This window comes from Rhinatrema bivittatum, chromosome 1 (genome assembly GCF_901001135.1).
Source record: "Rhinatrema bivittatum chromosome 1, aRhiBiv1.1, whole genome shotgun sequence".
NCBI classification, from domain to species: domain Eukaryota; kingdom Metazoa; phylum Chordata; class Amphibia; order Gymnophiona; family Rhinatrematidae; genus Rhinatrema; species Rhinatrema bivittatum.
Genome location: NC_042615.1, coordinates 99,962,733 through 99,983,146, shown reverse-complemented (window position 1 = coordinate 99,983,146; position 20,414 = coordinate 99,962,733). Strand labels below are relative to the sequence as shown.

Sequence of the window (20,414 nt, the reverse complement as noted above, 5' to 3'; positions counted from 1 at the left end):
ACTTCATATATCAGACTAATGAGCTCTTCTATTTTATATGGAAAAGTAAAATCTTTACAGAAAACCTTGTCAGCTTTCCATTTCTTATGACCCAAATAAACAATGATTGCCTGTATAAAAAAAAAAAAAAAAGAAACCCTTTCTACATGGCTTTCTGACTGTACTGCTTACTGTTAAGACTAGTGCAGGGATTTACCTTCTCAAAAAACTGAAAGCTCAAGTAAGAACATAAGAACATAAGAAAATGCCATACTGGGTCAGACCAAGGGTCCATCAAGCCCAGCATCCTGTTTCCAACAGTGGCCAATCCAGGCCATAAGAACCTGGCAAGTACCCAAAAACTAAGTCTATTCCATGTAACCATTGCTAATGGCAGTGGCTATTCTCTAAGTGAACTTAATAGCAGGTAATGGACTTCTCCTCCAAGAACTTATCCAATCCTTTTTTAAACACAGCTATACTAACTGCACGAACCACATTCTCTGGCAACAAATTCCAGAGTTTAAAAAAGAACTTTCTCCGATTAGTTTTAAATGTGCCCCATGCTAACTTCATGGAGTGTCCCCTAGTCCTTCTACTATCCGAAAGAGTAAATAACCGATTCACATCTACCCATTCTAGACCTCTCATGATTTTAAACACCTCTATCATATCCCCCCTCAGTCGTCTCTTCTCCAAGCTGAAAAGTTCCTAACCTCTTTAGTCTTTCCTCATAGGGGAGTTGTTCCATTCCCCTTATCATTTTGGTAGCCCTTCTCTGTACCTTCTCCATCGCAATTATATCTTTTTTGAGATGCGGCGACCAGAATTGTACACAGTATTCAAGGTGCGGTCTCACCATGGAGCGATACAGAGGCATTATGACATTTTCCGTTTTATTCATCATTCCTTTTCTAATAATTCCCAACATTCTGTTTGCTTTTTTGACTGCCGCAGCACACTGAACCGACGATTTCAATGTGTTATCCACTATGACACCTAGATCTCTTTCTTGGGTTGTAGCACCTAATATGGAACCCAACATCGTGTAATTATAGCATGGGTTATTTTTCCCTATATGCATCACCTTGCAACTGCAGCTTTTGTAGCATATCTTCATTCTGCCTCTGTTGAAGAAATATGCAAAGTGGTTATGTGGGCCTCCGTGCACACTTTTATCAAACACTACTGTCTGAAGGAAGATTCTCACAGAGACAGGAATTTTTGCCACGCAGGGCTTAAGAACTTATTTAATTAAATGCTTCGATTTTCCCTCTGTCCCTAGGTTGCATGACCTTCAGAAACAGCAAATAAAATAATTCTCGCATGCAACCCTCTGACTGGGGATCCCCATATATGTGGCTGAATTTGATTCCTCTTGTCCATTCAGCTGTACTATTGAATATACATGGAAACGACAGCAAAAAAGGACTGATGGTCCATCTAGTCTGCCCAGCTAGCTTCCCATGGGTCCCTTTTGTTTAAAAAGCTTTTCTCCATTTATTTATTTTAGCATTTCTTCTTGTAGATGTTTGATCTGCAGCTTTGGCAAAGATGCCTGTTTCATTTTTGCATTGCAGGTAGTTAGATGTGTGCTTCCTTTCTAAATATTGGGCCCATTTTGTTCCTGTGTGTTAGCTTGTGTTTAATTTCTGGTTATTGTTTGTTCTTTATATTGTTTTGTCTTTCTTTGTTTTTATTATATTTGTATTTTGTTACCCGCTGAGATTTATAGATCATTGGAATACAAAATGATTAAATGAATAAAACAGATGAGATGCAGAATGCGGCAGAGTTACTGTAACACTTTGAAAATTTACTGAAATAATGCACCCAAAGTTACACTTGCTCTTTGCAGGATGTAGTTTGGGTCTGTTAATTTATGCAGATACTTTAAAAAATCAGAGGTATGCATGTAAATCCCAACTATGCTCCCTGAAAACCATCACCACCACCCCAGACTAAATTCACCTCACAGTTTCCAAAATCAGCCAGAAGTTGCTGATTTCTTTCCTGCCAACCACAATGCCAAAATAAAAATGGTTATGCTTCACTCTGACATGCACACTAACTGGCACAGGAATGTGAGTTATTGGCTGGTTTTAACACCAGCAGAATATCGGACTTTAATGCCTGAAATATAAAACTACTCCAGTGCAGAATATGGCAGTATTACTATTCTACATTGAAAAGAACTATACAAATAAGATGGTACAGTGTCCGTGGTGCCATGGTGAGAAACTGTCTCTCTCTGGTCAGCAAAGATTTTGGAGAGTTAGATTGGTGGGGCTGGAGAGTCAAGTTGCCATGGAGGCCATTGTCTGCCTGAGATGTTGAAGATTTTAGGCCTAGCACCCAAATATTTTTTTTTTGGGGGGGGGGTTTGTTTTTTTTGTTTATATTCTGTCCTTCAAGCACTTCAAAGCAGATTACATTCAGGTAATGTAGGTCATATGGCCTACTAACTTGTTAGTTACTTTTGCAGCTTTAGTAGGCCACATTAAGCCTCTGATATAGGTGTTAATATGTCCTATTTTTCCTGTGCTGTGAATGTTATGTTATCTGCCCAGAGGTGTGGATGGAGAAGAATATATTTTAAATAAATAATTAAATATATATTTGTTTTAATTATGCCATTTTCATGCATATTAGCATTTCTTCTGAGAAACTTGTGCTAACAATAATGTGGATGTCAGTAGCATGTGTTAACACTCTTTGTAAATGGTTGTTAGCAAATGCCCATTAGTACATAAGTCTTTTTGTGACCCTTGGGCAAGACCTTTGATAAATAAGGTTCAGTGATGCTATAATAACCAAGAAGCTGCCATCATATTTCTTTCAGAGTAATTATTATACAGTTTAGTAATAGGTAAATAAATTTTTGTCTTAATATGATAAATATTAGTTTAATGAGGAAGATGGGGCTTTTCTGACTACTTTATGTAGGAAAAAAATAAAGGAATTGTATTTTCATCATACTGACATACCTTTCACACAGTAAAACCTGTACACTGCCAAACCTAATTGGTTGCATATTTTTGTTTTTGTTTTTTGTTTTGTTTTTTCAACAGGATCAGGCAAGCAAAGAGCTAGAGGAGCAATTGCGGTCTGTATCCAGTGTGGATGAACTCATGACAGTACTTTACCCTGAATACTGGAAAATGTTCAAATGTCAGTTGAGGAAAGGAAGCTTGCAAAATAACAGAGAATGGCCCAGCTTTGACCCCAAAACAGAAGATACAGTCAGATTTGCAGCAGCACATTATAATACAGATATCTTGAAAAGTAAGTACAAGTTAAAATGCATGCTTTGTTACAAAGGCTTTAGATGTATGAATTTAAGATGTATGCAGAATGTAATGCAGCAGTGCTTCGGTGATAGGCTCATATGTTAGGTTCCTAAGTTGGATGGCTATTTTCAGCCAAGCTTAAAAGGCTGTTTTTAGTTGAAAATTCACTTAGACTTAGGGACCTAAAACTTAGAATTGTAAATTTAGACCTGTTTTTCATTTACCTAGTGGGAGGCTCCTAGGGCAGCTGCCTAGTGCTTAAACTCAACACTAAGCAACTAACTTTTTTCCCTGCCTTAACTTTCTCTTTAACCACTCACTTTTTAGGGCCCTTAATGTAAGAGGCTAATGAAACTAGGATACTAAATTTGAGCACTTAGCCGTAGTACATTTTCCAAAGAGCCAATTGAGGTGCCTATCTCTAAACGTTAGGAGCCTAAACCCTTTGCAAATTGGCATATATTTTGGAGATAGTTCTATATTATTTTTCTCTGTACACTTTATATCACAAAATTTAATGGCACTGACCAGCTCTCCTCCTGTTATTTGCCATAGAATATATTATATCCCTTATTTATGCGTGTACTCTCTCATTATCCATTTTAGGGTGGGATAGAGGGACATTATGGAGTATGTATACTAAATCGTGGTAACAATTTTTACCTATGTACTAAAGCATTATCACACATTTATCTTGCCTAAAACAGGTCAGAGATTAAGAAATATTTTAGTTCCCTTTCCCTTCCTCTTCCAAAGGAGTAGAATAAGAGAGAGAGAGAACAACAGAGAGATGACTAACAGGCCCATCCTCTCTTCCTTTAAAAGGAGGAGGAAGGAACCCTGACAGACCCCCACCACTCCCTGCTTATTATAAGGAAAAGATGATAGAGAAGGAAGCCAATGGATTCTCATCCTCTTGCCAGCTAGTGAGCACCAACAGATGTGTTGAGAGTTCTGCGAATGACCTGTCCATGATGACAGGAAGGTTGGGAGTTTCTCGATCAGCCAGCTGGTCATCGGCAAGACGTTTGAGGTAATCCACAATCAGACTTCTACTCACCATCAGGAGGATATGGGTTGCTTGTAGTTTCTCTGATAGACTTTCTGTTAACCATCAAAAGTGTTGGGGTGCCTATGGGTACTCTGATTGATCTTTCAGTCTCTGGTAGTTGGCTTTGGGTTACTTGTGGGTTAAGCAAAGAAATTATAATAAATTTGCATACGTAGTTCCTAATACATACCATGAAAATATGGTTTACTTTTGCTTTAATAAGTTGGTCAAGTATTGTGAAAATGTAAGCAAATATATTGTGGTTTAGTACACATATCCTATATCTCATCTGCAGGTATCACTGTGAAGTGTGGGCAAGAAGACAAAAATGCATACCTGTTCTTAAAAATAGGGGTATTTTCTTAATATTTTCATCTGGAATGAAATTACATGTTGAAATTAATTTTTATTTTAATTTATTTAGCTGGATTTATAACCCACATTTTTGAATAAGAAATTCACCCAAAGGGGTTTACAGTATATTAGAGAAGCAGCAGATGTGCAAAAAACCATTTGCAATTTTACAAAGTTAGATAAGTTATGACAATTTAAAGTAACAGCAGTTAAAATAGCAGCTATAAACATTTCATTTCAGAAGAAAAAGATGTTCAACTAAATACCGACTAAGTTCTACAATCAACATAGTGGAAAATACTAGTGTATTTTCTCACAGGACAAGCAGGATGGTAGTCCTCACATATGGGTGACATCACAGGATGGAGCCCAATCACGGAACACTTTTGTCAAAGTTTCTAGAACTTTGACTGGCCCCTACTGGGCATGCCTAGCATGGCACTAACCCTGCAGCCAGCAGGGGTCCCCTTCAGGCTTCCTTTTTCCGCGCAGCAATAGCCACGCAGTTAAGGAGCTCTCCTGACAGGAATTTTCCTCATGGAGTTATTAAAAAGTTTCATACCCCACAAGGATTCCTCCTTCAAATTTTTGACTCCGCGGTACTCCGGGAAGTTTTTACCCGTTTTTGGTCGATTCCCATCGAGTTTGGCCCTTGTGGCCTACTGGCCGTCGCAGACCGCGGCTCACGTTTTTCATGGCCATGGCATCGGGGTTCCGTCGGTGCCCGGATTGCAATCGCACCATGTCCATAAAGACCCTAATAAGGTCTGTGTAATGTGTCTCGGATGTGAGCACGATGTCCTGACCTGCACCAAATGTGCCCTAATGACACCAAAAGGTTGCAAGGCTAGAATGGAGAAGATGGAACTTCTCTTCCGTGCTCAAACCCCGACGCCGTCAATTGCACCGACGTCGTCAGAACCGGCACCGTCAACTTCACGCCATTATCGACCACCGGCCGCTGACCATCCGGCATTGGCGACTTCTCGGCCTTCAACCACCTCTACTCCCCCTCAGGATCGAGGGGATTGTAGAGAAAATCATCGCCACTGACATCGGAAGTCTCGGACCATCGAGAGAGTGAAATCATCGACCTTGCCATCGTCTGAGCCGCCGTCGAAGAAACTCCATCCAGAAAAGGCACCGACCTTTTCGGCGACCGGGTCACCGAGGCAACCTTCACCCGAAAGGGGATTGGGAGCCACGACTCTACCTTTAACGGTGGTCCCTCCGGCTATGTTTCTGAATCCTTCTTCTGTTTCGGAGCCAGGGCTGCTTGCTCCAGGTTTCCGAGAACAACTGGACCGGCTGGTTCAGGAGGCCATCGACAAGGCAATGCATCAACTCCAAGTTCCTCCGGCACCAACACCGGTGTACCGATCATGGAACCGACCGGTGACCAGATTCCGGCAGCGTTGGCACCGCTGCTGTCAAGAATGGAAGCGCTCATCGCCGCTTTTCCATCGATAGATCCCGGGTCACAGATGGCTCCGGTGCCCTCTCCGCTTAACTTGTCATCGGGAGGGGAAACACCGTTCCGCATCCCTCCATCAGGAGTCCTACCGATGCCTCAGCCATCGATGCCGATATGTCCATTGATGCCGATACGTCTGTCGGCACCACTGATCCATTCATCGATGCCCTCGATGCCTTCATCAGTGCCTCCAATTATTCCTTCGATTCGTTCGGAGCCTAGACCAGGACCTTCAGGGATTCCACCGTCCCATCCCCCTAGGGCTCCTAGAGGGGCAGATGCCGATCCCTACGATACCTGGACAGATGATTCTTCACCAGACACCGATGACCTGCTTTCACCACCTTCTCCTTCTGAAAGCAGAAAATGTTCTCCTCCAGAGGACCTTTCCTTCATAAACTTTGTGAAGGAGATGTCTGAATTGGTTCCCTTCCAATTACAGACCGAACCTACTGTCAGGAAGCTGCGCAGATATGGGCGGAGGCTCTCTCCCATTCGATGTACCTCAGGGCCACCTACTTGCTGGGAGTGGACAATGTGTTGGCAGACAAGCTAAGTCGCGCCTTTCAACTGCACGAGTGGTCTCTCAACCCCTCGATCTTCCAGCAATGAGTGGCGGACTCGATCTTCCAACAATGGGGTTACCCTCATATAGATCTCCTTGCAACATGTCAAAAATCGTAAATCGGGGGAGGGGGGAGGGCGGGAAAACCGGCACACCAAAACAACCCCTAAACCCACCCCGACCCTTTAAAACAAATCCCCCACCCTCCCGAACCCCCCCAAAATGTTTTAAATTACCTGGTGGTCTAGTGTTGGTCCAGTGGTGGTCCGCTGGACTTTTGGCAAGTCTTGTGGGGGTCAGGAGGCCCCCCCCAAGCTGGCCAAAAGTCCCTGGGGGTCCAGCGGGGGTCCGGGAGCGATCTCCTGTACTCAGGCCGTATTGCCAATATTCAAAATGGCGCTGGTGCTACCTTTGCCCTGTCACATTGTAAGGGCAAAGGGCCATCGGCGCCATTTTTATTAACGCAGCCAATGGCCTGAGAGCGGGAGATCGCCCCCCGCACTCCCGCTGGACTGATAAGGTCAATCTTTAAGGGAAGAAAATCAGAGGGGTAAGTACAGGAAAAAATAATTATGGGGCAAGGGTAGAGGACACGTGTTAAAAGTGGATGATGGGAATGTATTGTAAGAGTGAAGAGCACAGCAATATGCAAAATATATACGGAGCCACTAGGTGGTGAAAGAAGCATAAGTGGGAAGTGTTGGGACACCAGGATGAAAAAAAGGGTTTGTGAGAGTTAAGTGTGGATGAAGAGAGTTCAAGGAAACAAATTTATTATTAGATAAGGAAAGGCATCAGGATGACTTAGCAAAAGGTTGAAAGAAAGGGTGAAGAATATTAATGAAACAATATTATAGAAACTGAAGAGTGAAGAAATTGAAAAAGAAAATGTCAAGGAAAAAAGGAATGAGTGAAAAGATGGATATAAAATGGGTACAAGTATACACGAAATTTGAAGTTATGTAAGAAGACCCCCCCCCTCCCCCCTCTAATTTTAATGGAGCTGTAGAACTGTACACAGCATGAGAGTGTATTTTCTCCTGCATGGTTCACTATTAAGAACATAAGAAAGTGCCATGCTGGGTCAGACCAAGAGTCCATCCCAGCATCTTGTTTCCAACAGTGGCCAAGCCAGGCTAGAAAAACCTAGCAAGTACCCAAACATTAAGAAGATCCTATGCTACTGATGCCAGTAATAGCAGAGGCCTTTCCATAAGTCAACTTGATTAATAGCAGTTAATGGACTTCTCCTCCAAGAACTTACCCAAACATTTTTTTAAACCCAGCTACAATAACTGCACTAACCACATCCTCTGGCAACACATTCCAGAGCTTTATTGTTCTTTGAGTGAAAAAGAATTTTTTTCTGATTACTCTTAAATGTGCTACTTGCAAACTTCATGGATTTTTGCCTAGACCTTCTATTATCCGAAAGTGTAAATAACTGATTTGCATCTACTCATTCAAGACCTCTCATGATTTTAAAGACCTCTATCATATCCGCCCTCAGCTGTCTCTTCTCCAAGCTGAACAACCCTAAACTCTTTAGCCTTTCCTCATAGGAGAGCTATTCCATCCTTTATCATTTTGGTCGCTCTTTTCTGTACATTCTCCAGTGCAACTATATCTTTTTTGAAATGCGGTGACCAGAACTGTACACAGTACTCAAGGTGCAGTCTCACCATGGAGTGATACAGAGGCATTATGACATTTTCCGTTTTATTCACCACTCCCTTCCTAATAATTCCTAACTTTCTGTTTGCTTTTTTGATTGCTGCAGCACACTAACCTGATGATTTCAATGTATTATCCACTATGATGCCTAGATCTTCTTCCTGTTTGGTAGTTCCTAATATAGAACCTAACATCGTGTAACTTCTGCATGGATTATTTTTCCCTATATGTAACACCTTGCACTTGTCCAGATTAAATTTCATCTACCATTTGGATGCCCAATCTTCCAGTCTTGCAAGGTCCTCCAGTAATGTATCACAATCTGCTTGTGATTTAACTACTCTGAATAAGTTTGTATCATCTGCAAATTTGATAAACTCACTCATCGTATTCCTTTCCAGATCATTTATAAATATATTGAAAAGCACCGGTCCAAGAACAGATCCCTGAGGCACTCCATTGTTTACCCTTTTCTACTGAGAAAATTGACCCTTTAATCCTACTCTCTGTTTCCTGTCTTTTTTTATTTTATATTCTTTATTTATAACTTTATAATCCAAATAAAGTACATTCATGTATATATATCTCAAAATACTTTGAGACATTTTTTTTGGATAACAGGTTTCAAAAAAGAACATTGTATTACTACAGGAATTTTAACATAATGACAACTTATTAAATTTCACCTGGAGTCCAATTACTAAACAATTGGGGAGCTAAACCAAGCAAGACATTTTATAAAACAATATTGAAAATTTCAAATTATTTAACATAATACAGAAGAATTCAAAACTAATTATGATTATCCCAACTATTCTTGGCTCTGGACTTCACCTTCCTCCTTGTGATGTTTATGCTCTTCTAAATACCTTTCTAAGTGCTCAGGTTCATAATATATATATTTGACTCCTTTCACCCGCATAACACATTTACATGGGAATTTGATCATGACCTGGATACCGAATGTTCTAGCCATATTTGCCAGGGTAATAAACCTTTTCCTCCTCAACTGCGTCTCCTTAGAGACGTCAGGATAACACCAAACTTTTTGTCCTAAATATAAAGAGGACCTATTAATCATAAATAATCTCAAAATTCTATCTCTATCAACAGATGAGATAAACTTCACCATAAGGGTACCTCTATTTTCAATTTGTTCACTATAAGATGTTTCCAAAAGTTCTGTGACGTTTAAGGTTACCTCTGGATTTTCCTGATTCTGATTAATTCTTTGATTGCCAATCCCTTAAAAAAATGCATTGGCAATCAGAGGATGATTTTCTGGAAGTATCTTCAAGATTTCAGTAAAATAATTTCTCAGTTGTTCCTTGGGTGAAATTAATTTGCATCTTGGGAAATTTACCACTCTAAGATTTAAATAGCGGACAGAATTTTCTAAGTTTTCTACCTTTCTCAATAACACTGCTTCACCTTTTATAATATCACTCTGTATATTTTTGATCCCTGTTATATCTTGTTCTACTTTCTTCAATGTAACTTCATTACTAACAACTAACGGATTGATACTTAATAAAGATGACTGCATTTCTTTAATGCTAATGTTTAAATTCACAATGTCATTTTGCAGTGAAGTCATTGTTTGCCACAGCATCTCCATGGTTATTGATCGAGAACTCTCAGGCATAGTATTAGGGGTGGAAGAGAGAGTTATTGTTCCATATAGGTCTGGATTAGCATTTTCCACCACAGAGGTTGACAAGTCCTTCATTCCAAGATTCTTAGATCTTTCTAGAGGTTCGAATACCTTTGAAATCCCTCCCACTCTCTGCTCCTCTAGATGACAAATGGGAACTTTATTTCCCATTTCTTCCTGTGTAGCTCTCTTTGCTCCAGGTACCTCCTCAAACGGGCTCAAATTAGGCAACGCATTCCGTAAACCAACTGAGCCTGGTTCACTGGTGCTAGCTATACACCTGGGAGGAGTTGGGGTCGTTGGGGCTCCGGGACTAAGAGTAACTTCACCTAGCAATAGAGGTGCCTGCTTCTCACCCTCTACTGCAACTAGGTTACAAAACACCAAAAAAAGGGATCATATCACCCCAATCCTCCAGCATCTCCACTGGCTTCCGATTAAATACAGGATTCAGTTCAAATCCATAATGATGATACACAAGGCCTTACATAACATCTCTCCTCTCAACTTAACTTTTCAACTTCAGCTACACACCTCCAAGAAACCGACTAGAAGTGCGTACCAGAACAGGCTAATCACCCAACCGGCAAAATCTTCCCTGAGGAAACGCGCACTATCCACAGCGGGCCCTTCACTCTGGAACTCGCTACCTCCAGACCTTCGCCTTGAAACTTGCCATACTACATTCAAAAAGAAACTTAAGACTTGGTTGTACACACAAGCATTCCCTGAGAGCTAAGAGCAGGAAGAATGTCAATTGTACACACAAGCATTCCCTGAGAGCTAAGAGCAGGAAGAATGTCAATTTCAGCTTAGTCGTTGTCCCCCAGCCCCCAGCATACAAGTTCCTGAAGAGTCCACTATTGAAATGTATATAATCATGTTTCTGTTCACTGTGGGGCGGATTTTCAGAGCCCTGCTCGCGTAAATCCGCCCAAAACCGGGCGGATTTACGCGAGCAGGGCCCTGCGCGCCGGGAAGCCTATTTTACATAGGCCTCCCGGCGCGCGCAGAGCCCCGGGACTCGCGTAAGTCCCGGGGTTCTCGGAGGGGGGCGTGTCGGGGGCGTGTCGGGGGCGGGCCCGGTCGTCGCGGCGTTTCGGGGGCGTGTCGACAGCGTTTTGGGGGCGGGTACGGGGGCGTGGCTACGGCCCGGGGGCGTGGCCGCGCCCTCCGTACCCGCCCCCAGGTCGCGGCCCGGCGCGCAGGAGGCCCGCTGGCGCGCGGGGATTTACGCCTCCCTCTGGGAGGCGTAAATCCCCCGACAAAGGTAAGGGGGGGTTTTAGACAGGGCCGGGCGGGTGGGTTAGGTAGGGGAAGGGAGGGGAAGGTGAGGGGAGGGCAAAGGAAAGTTCCCTCCGAGGCCGCTCCGATTTCGGAGCGGCCTTGGAGGGAACGGGGTAGGCTGCGCGGCTCGGCGCACGCCGGCTATACAAAATTCATAGCCTTGCGCGCGCCGATCCAGGATTTTAGTGGATACGCGCGGCTCCGCGCGTATCTACTAAAATCCAGCGTACTTTTGTTTGCGCCTGGAGCGCAAACAAAAGTAGGCTATTCGCGCGCCTTTTAAAATCCGCCCCTGTATGCTCCACTAAGTTCCTCCTTGCGCCTTCATGTTTCTTGTTAACTGTTCAGCAAATAACTATTAATTGTTTAATTGTTTAATTTGTTCAATGTAAACCGCCAACGAGGCGATAGTTCTTCTTCCTTGTAAACCGGTGTGATATGTATATTATACAGGTACATCCGGTATATAAATCCTATCTATAAATAAATAAATAAATAAATAGGTTCTCCGGAGTTAAGGGTTCTGAAAGTGGGTAGTATCCTGTAAGTCTTGTTTGTATAGGGGATGGTTTTGCTGGGGTTAAGACTTCCTGCCTAACCTTCCCCTTTCGCTTAGTATGCGGCATAATGTTCGAATCACAATAAATTTAACAAGTAACTGGTACTACTCACTCTTCTGTAACTTGAAACATCTGGTTTGGAGGGATCTCTATGATGAAAATATTTAGCAGAGTTCGGGGCCGCCTTCCCGTCTTCGCCAGCCTAAGCCGGTCCAAGCCGCGCGCCCCTTTGGAGCGCACGGCTTAGGCAGCGGGCCGGCGGTGGCGGTGCGCCGCCCACTGCAGTTTTTATGCAGCTGGCGCTTCCGCTGACGTCACTGAGCTGTCCGAAGCAAGTGCCGGGCTCCAGTACTCGCAGCTGTTCCCAAGGAGAGATATTATAGCCCTCGAAGTGCGGCAGGGTCCACGGGTTCTCCACTCTCCTCCGTGAGCTCCCAAAGTTCTTTCTCCGCCGCTCCAGTTTTTATGCAGCTGGCGCTTCCGCTGACATCACTGAGGTGTCCGAAGCAAGTGCTGGGCTCCAGTACTCGCAGCTGTTCCCAAGGAGAGATGTTATAGCCCTCGAAGTGCGGCAGGGTCCACGTGTTCTCCACTCTCCTCCGTGAGCTCCCCTGTTTCCTGTCTTTTAACCAGTTTGTAATCCACGAAAGGACATCGCCTCCTATCCCATGACTTTTTAGTTTTCTTAGAAGCCTTTCATGAGGACTTTATCAAACACCTTCTGAAAATACAAATACACCACATCTGCCGGTTCACCTTTATCCATATGTTTATTAAGCACTTAAAAAAAAAAAATGAAGCAGATTTGTGAGGCAAGACTTCCCTTGGGTAAATCCATGTTGACTGTTTTCCATTAAACCATGTCTTTCTATGTGCTCTGTGATTTTGATCTTTAGAATAGATTCCACTATTTTTTCCAGCACTGAAGTTAAGTTCACTGGTCTATAGTTTCCCAGATTGCCCCTGGAGCCCTTTTTAAATATTGGGGTTACATTGGCCACCCTCCAGTCTTCAGGTACAATGGATGATTGTAATAATAGTTTATAAATTTTAACTAATAGATCTGAAATTTAATGTTTTAGTTCCTTCAGAACCCTGGGATGCATACCATCCAGTCCAGGTGATTTGCTACTCTTTAGTTTGTCAATCTAGCCTTCTACATCTTCCAGGTTTACAGTGATTTGGTTTAGTTCATCTAACTCATCACCCTTGTAAACCGTCTCCGGAACTAGCATCTCTTCAACATCCTCATTAGTAAACATAGAAGCAAAGAATTTGTTTAGGGGTAGATTTTCAAAAAATACACACACACGCGTCCTTGTGTGCGCTACCCGCCAGCGCTCGCATGTTATAAAATTCTGAGTAGGCGCGCGCAAGGGGGGTATAATTTAGCAAATTCGTGCTGCAACGCATCGGGACCTTCCCCAGTTCCATCCCAGTCTGCTCCAATTAAGGATCTACGGATTTATGGGGCGGATTTTACGCGAGCAGGGCTTTTAAAATCTGCCCCATATAGTTCTGAGTAAACTATATCAAGCAAAGAAGAAACAAATTTCTGAAAGAAATTTTGCAATACTTACAGCTCTCCAAAACAGTGTGTTTGAAAGTGGAAATGTAAAATTGGAATGATTTATAAGTTTAGAAGTATTGTGAGTTGAAAGGCTTCAGCTAAACAAGTATTCCAGCATATTAAATCATTTTGACAGTATACTTGTCCTTCATGCATACAGTATGCCATCCAATGTCTGCAGTTAAATATTGCATAGTTGCCTTGTAATCTAGTATTTCTTTCAAGATGACTTTTCCTTTTTTTACATTTTTTGTTTAATAAAGATAAACCAATTAGTATTTTGATTCCATGTAGTGGCAAGTCATACATTTATAGTATGTTTAGGGGCCATCATTTTCAGTTTTTATATTATTATGCCTGAGAATTTCAATGTTAGAACAAAGTAGAAATCAGTGAAAAAATGGCTTTTCAAGTGATTTTTCTTCGTTGTTATATCCGTAATTGTTCCACTGACATCTTTTGTTATAATATTGATATTCTCAAGCAAAATAAATAAAAACTGAAAACGAAAGTTCCTAAGTATGTTGTATGTCTGGAATTATAAGAGGCTGCCAAGCTTGGATTCTCATCTTAGACAATTGGCAATTAGTTTATATACAATGGGCCAATTTAGTAAAGCTGTTTCCCACTGCCACAGAATGGAAACATTTCCCATATGTACTAAGTACTTGTCTGGTGTTATTAATGAAAACTGTCTTAAACTCTTTAATTCATCTAGTCTGTGTTTAAAATATGAGTTCCTGCTAACCTATTGTTGGAGCTGTATTGTGACTTGTGAACTTCCCTATAACTCGGCAGGTATTGATAATGAATGGAGAAAAACTCAGTGCATGCCACGTGAGGTGTGTATAGATGTGGGGAAAGAGTTTGGAGCAGCAACAAACACCTTCTTTAAACCCCCCTGTGTATCCCTCTACAGATGTGGGGGCTGCTGCAATAGTGAAGGGCTTCAATGTATTAACACCAGTTCAACTTACCTCAGCAAAACGGTAAGTTTCTGTTCCAGTTTTAGTTTTTTACACCAAATATGTTTTGACCATTTGTTTAGAATATAATAGTCTCAACACACAAATTTTTAAATAATAAATGATTTTATTTGTAGAAAATATTCATTAAGATAATTGGCTGTATAGTGGCCTATACAATAAGGGGCGGATTTTAAAAGGGTTACGCGCGTAACCCTTAAAAAAAAACCCCTGCACGCGCCGAGCCTATTTTGCATAGGCTCGGCGGCGCACGCAAGCCCTGGAACGCGCGTAAGTCCCGGGGCTTTGCTAGGGGGGGCGTGTCGGGGGCGGCGCAACGTTTGGGGCGTTCCGGGGAGCTTGATGCCGGCCCAGAGGCGTTCCGGGGGGTGTGGCCGAGGCCTCCGGACCAGCCCCCGGGTTGGGTAATGGTGCGCCAGCGGACCACCGGCGCGCGAGAGTTACGCCTGCCTTGAGCAGGCGTAACTTTTGCGATAAAGGTAGGGGGGGGGTTAGATAGGGCTGGGGGGGTGGGTTAGGTAGAGGAAGGGAGGGGAAGGTGGGGGAGGCAGAAGGAAGTTGCCTCCGAGGCCACTCCGATTTCGGAGCTGCCTCAGAAGGGATGGGCAGCGCGCGCTGGGTTTGGCGCGCACAAGGAGCAGAAATGTGCACCCCCTTGCATGCGCTGACCCCAGATTTTAAAAGATATGCGCGGCTACGCGAGTATCTATTGAAATCTGGCGTACTTTTGTTTGTGCCTGGTGCGTGAACAAAAGTACGCGCTCTCGCTTTTTTTTTAAATGTACTCCTAAATTTTCCACAAAACCAATTTTAGTGCTTGTGAAAAAAATTGCAATGAGAACATTAAAAAAACTACTGCATGTGTGATACAAAAAGATTGTGTGCTCATAGTAAAATATGTCAGAAATAGTGTGTTTACACTTTTTTTCATGCACAGAAACGTGAAAATATATTGGTACATGAGCAGCTAGAGCCTGCTAAATAGTGTGAGCATGCTAAATTGAGCATGATCAATTCTCTTTTCTTCTTGATTCCTCCTGCTGGCTTCCAAAGGATATTGTACTACGTATAAGCATGGTACATGGGGGTTGCTTGTCCATACAGAGGAAAGAAGTAGGAGAGCTAGTACACTCTAGGTGAAGAGGTCGAAGGAGACTGGAGAGATCTAGCAGAGTAAAATACTGAAATGATTGCATGTTTAGACCAATCTGTCTAGGGATCCAAAGACTGGTGTGAAAAGGACATGGGTGGGGACATAAGAGAGCCTATAAGGGGAAGATCCAAGGAGAAATATGGCCATCCTCACTCCAAAAGGGACTGCCATTTGACCATTCTCCCTCTATGACCAGCTTGTAGGGTAGGCACTACAATGAATGCACCACAAAGTCTGCTGCTGTCTCAAAGCTCACACACACATGAGGTATTTTATACACAAACCAAAACAAATGAAACTCACAGCCCTCCAAGAATGAACAAAATACAACAAACTCCATCTGAATCCCAACAAAACAAAGATTCTCTTCTTGCCAAACATATACAGACAAATTCCTGATTTAAAAATCCCATTTGGAACCTGTGAGCTCCTGCTAAAAACACAGATAAAAAGCCTCAGAATCTTGCTAAACTTGGAACTAGCCATCCTCCCACAAATTAGGCAACAGTAAAAAAAAAAAAAAACCACTCCCTCTTTCAGTTTCATAACTTAGGAAGACGGTGTCCTCTCATCGAGAAGATAAACCTAAATCACTGTACTCATGTTGTGGTAACTACACAGGTGGACTACTGTAACATACTGCACAAGAGTCTAACAGATAAGACCCTCCACATACTTCAGCTTATACAAAGCATTGCCTCACAACTGATAGAAGATACAAGCCACATTTATTTTAAGTTTAGTCATTGTTGATTTATTTTAAGTTTAGTCCTTACTGTGCTCGTACTTCAGACTAGGGCCAGGATTCATCATTCCATGTGGAATGATGAGCCCTGCATTACAGGGGGATGGGGAGACGAAGTAGGGGGCGGTCAGGCGATAGCGGATGGTTTCGCCTGCCGCGGTGTGGCCAACTGCAAGCTATTGCAGGTACAGTGCCACCATAAAAGGTGGTGCTATTCCCCGCGCTACTGCCGGCAATAATGTGCTGCCGCCGATTAACATATTCCCCTCCCTAACTCTGCCCCGACTCCTCCCCTCCCCCTAATTTAAATCTTACCGCCGCGATAAGGCCCTTATCGTGTGCATTAGGGCTTTATCGTGTGCGTTAGGGCTTTATCGCTACCCGGCACGTGCGCGCACATGGATGCCCGATTTTATAACATGTGCGCACAGGTGCACTCGAGTTATAACATCAGGGGTCGACGCGCGCAAGGGGGGTGCACAGTTGTGCACCCTGTGCGCGCCGAGACCCGTGGCCTTCACCCAATCCCTCCCAGGCCGCTCCGAAATCGGACCGGCCTGGGAGGGAACTTCCCAATCCCATTCCTTAATCTAGGCCCCCCCCCCAAAAAAAAATTGTTTTACCTGCTACACCTGCCGCACGCGATCCTCCATCACAGTGGCAAATGACCGCTGTGCCAGAGGCCTTTGGCCCCACCCCGCCCCTTCCCCGCTTTTTTTCCGAAAGCCCCGGGACTTAGAGGTGTCCCGGGGCTTTACGCGCATCACCAGGCCTTTCTAAAATAGGCCAGACACGCGTAACCCCAATGGATTTACGTGCATAGGCTTTTAAAATCCGGCCCTAAATATCTTATGATATAATCCATGTTCCATCGTTGTTGGTGGTACTCTTTAACACATACTTGTACCCACTTAAGATGATCTTAAAGAAGTTTGACCTACAGTATCAGTTATATGCTGTTAACATGCAGATATATCTGCTTTTGTGAAATGGAAATCTCAAATAGCTTGATTATTTTTCTTTTAGAAAAATTGTTGAAACCTGGAAATTTTCATACAGTTAATCTTTATCTGATTTATATAAGTGTTTTGCCTTGATTTGATTTAATTTAGGGCATACCAGATGAAGATCGTACACACGCCAAAATGCCCAAAATGTGTATGTAGTGATGGTCATTATTTCCACTGTTTTTGGGAGTGTGGAGGGGTTTCGGGCTTTTGGAAACGTATAAGCCGCACGTGTTCTGTCATCCTGAGGAGAACTATACCACCGAACCCGAATTTGTGGTTATTTGGGATGGCGGATTCGACGTATCCAAACCTCACTATTTCTGAACAATTATTTGTTATGCGAGCGGGTTTGGTGGGGAAACAAGTCATCCTTAAAAATTGGATCCACGCGGACATCCCGAACCACGAAGCTTGGTTTAGAAGGATGGTCCTCCTGTGCTCCATGGAGCACGCCCTGCTTACACCACAATCCCCAAAGAGATATGTACAAATAAAATCTATCTGGGCGGGTTTTACAGCGTACCTAGCCCCCAAGGTGGGGCGGACGACAACTCCATGAACTCCACGGATCCTTATGTTTTTGGGTTGTTTTTTTTTCAAAAAGACAGGAAATAGAGGAACACCCATGGAAAGGTCCGAAACTGTTTATAACATTAAGAAACTGGAGAACCGGTTATGAAAGCCATATTTTTTTCACCTGACAAGTATGGGGGTTTTTTTTTCTTTTTTTTCACTTGCCCCTTTTCTCTTATCTTGAACTCCCTACACTCCTTTGATGGACTAGAAGGGGGGGGAAGGGGAGGGGTTTCTGGGTTTTTTGTGTTCTTTTTATGTTTTTCTCTGACAAAATTTTCTCTGGATATGATGTATGTGGCAATAAAACCTTTGTTGTAAAAATTTGAAAATTCAATAAAGATATTTACAAAAAAAAAAAAAAGGGCTAAAACCAAAATAAAGTATTTGGGAATATATTTATTTATTATTTATTTATTTTTTGCTTTTATATACTGACATTCGTTTTCACATCACATCGGTTTACAGTGAAACAAGTGGAAACTGAAAGGAAATTACATCTGAAAATTATTTAAAAAGACTAAACCATAATACAGGGCAGGAGAGGTAATGAAAGGTGATAGAGGAGAGGAGGAAAATAAGGGGAATTGGAGAACATAGAAACATAGAAATGACGGCAGAAGAAGACCAAACGGCCCATCCAGTCTGCCCAGCAAGCTTCACACTTTTTTTTTCTCATACTTATCTGTTTCTCTTGGCTCTTAGTAACCTTTTGATTCTATTTCCCTTCCACCCCCACCATTAATGTAGAGAGCAGTGTTGGAACTGCATCTAAGTGAAATATCTAGCTTAATTAGTTAGGGGTAGTAACCGCCGCAATAAGCAAGCTACACCCATGCTTATTTGTTTACCCAGACTATGTAATTCAGTCCTTGTTGGTTGTTGTCTGTATATAGATCCACTTTTCTTCATCCCCCCCTTATAGAACAAGAACAACAGAAACTGTAATTCTAATATGTATAGTCTAACATAATAGGAGTAAGTAACAGTAACAAGTAATAGGAACAAGTAACAGTAAGTAACAGTAAGATATATATATATATATATATATATATAGGGAAGGCCCTTTCAATTAAATTACACACGTCTGATGGATTTGCTAGGGATGGATATTGCAAAGTGGGAAACTCGTGAACTGTCCAGGTTTAGCAGGATTGCAACAATTGAAATGAATATCATTCCCCGACTTTGCTATTTATTCCAAATCCTTAATTTCATATACTAAATAAGTTGCTTAAACTCTGGCAAAGACATATTTTTTATTTCATTTGGTGGCATAAGGCCCCCTAGGATTATATGCCAACCCAAAAATTGGGGAGGGGTTCTGAATTTAAGTTGTTACTATGCGACTTCACAATTGAAGACCATAGTAGATTGGCACAGATAGGGTGAGAGGAAACAATTTTGTAGGATTCATGCTACTGTGGGCTTTATATGGCAGTGGAAAAAGACTTGGAGGCCAATCGAGGCAATATCACCTTTATATATTAAATGCAATCCAATTGCAGGAGCAATGGAAAGCTCGTCTAGTGGGTAACAGGGAGTATTTCTATCAGTTTTGCAGTCTTCATACATGGGTGACATCATCAGATGGAACTCGGCCCGGAACTTTGGTCTCAAAGATTCTAGAGCTTTCAAAAATGCCCCATTGAGCATATATAGTTATAATTATCACCCTGCCCTATGGTTGCCACCTAACTCCAGATTTTCAGGACAGGTTGATCCAGTTTTGATTTTACTCCCCTGCATGCAGTACTTATAGTCTTGCTTTTCTTAGGGAATGCAGTAAGAAAATCAGAATAATTCTCAGCATGCAATGAGGTAAAACCAGGACTGGCTCATCCTGTCCTGAAAATTTGGAGCCATTTGGCAACCCTACCCTGTCCCTAAGTAGAGTCCCTCGGTCTCTTTTTTTTTTCCACAGAGCTGAGTGGTCACGGGAGCCGTATGGTCACGGAATTCATCTTTACTCGCCTCAGTTTTTGTTGTGATTTTTTTCTGGAGCTCCAGCTGTTTTTCTTTTTCTTTTGCTTACGGTAGTTTTAATTTTTGTTTCTTATTTTATTTTTCTCTGTGTTTCAACTTTCTGCCAGCCGCGTGGTAGGCCTTAATCACTGTGCAGCCTGGCAAAATCTAATTCTATTCTTCATAAATGTATACTGCATCTGCAGCTTAGTTTTTGTCTCCTCTCCTGGTTCTGTCTCTTTTTGGTGCTTTTGTCTGGTGCTGTCAGGACTGACAGAATGCAGTCCATGGGTGATCCATATAGGTCACTGAGCCTGGGGACTCACCTGAGTTCCACCCAAGCAGGAGTTCCATGACATTTCAACAATCAATCAGCATCAATGGAGGCACGGACAGTGAAGGGATCAAGGACTGCATCATTCCTGTGGGAGAGAGAGCTTATTCTTCCCACATTCGAAGGAACTAGTCTCCACGGCCAAGAGCCCTGGATGATGGAGGCTCCCCTCCTACTTGCCGAAATGGCA

General features: G+C 42.6%; 1 protein-coding gene across 6 annotated transcripts in view; it reads left to right on the top strand.

Annotated features, from left to right (window-relative positions):
• The window catches only part of VEGFC (vascular endothelial growth factor C), a 271,647-nt gene that overhangs the window by 154,015 nt on the left and 97,218 nt on the right, over window positions 1-20,414 (top strand). For 5 of the 6 annotated variants that reach the window (XM_029579571.1, XM_029579500.1, XM_029579856.1 and 2 more), the window contains 2 exons: window positions 3,051-3,264; window positions 14,257-14,447. In XM_029579571.1, coding sequence (XP_029435431.1) covers window positions 3,051-3,264; window positions 14,257-14,447 — 405 coding nt within the window. Of the gene's footprint in view, window positions 1-3,048; window positions 3,265-14,256; window positions 14,448-20,414 lie in introns of all 6 variants that reach the window. The other variant, XM_029579713.1, reaches the window with a different exon arrangement.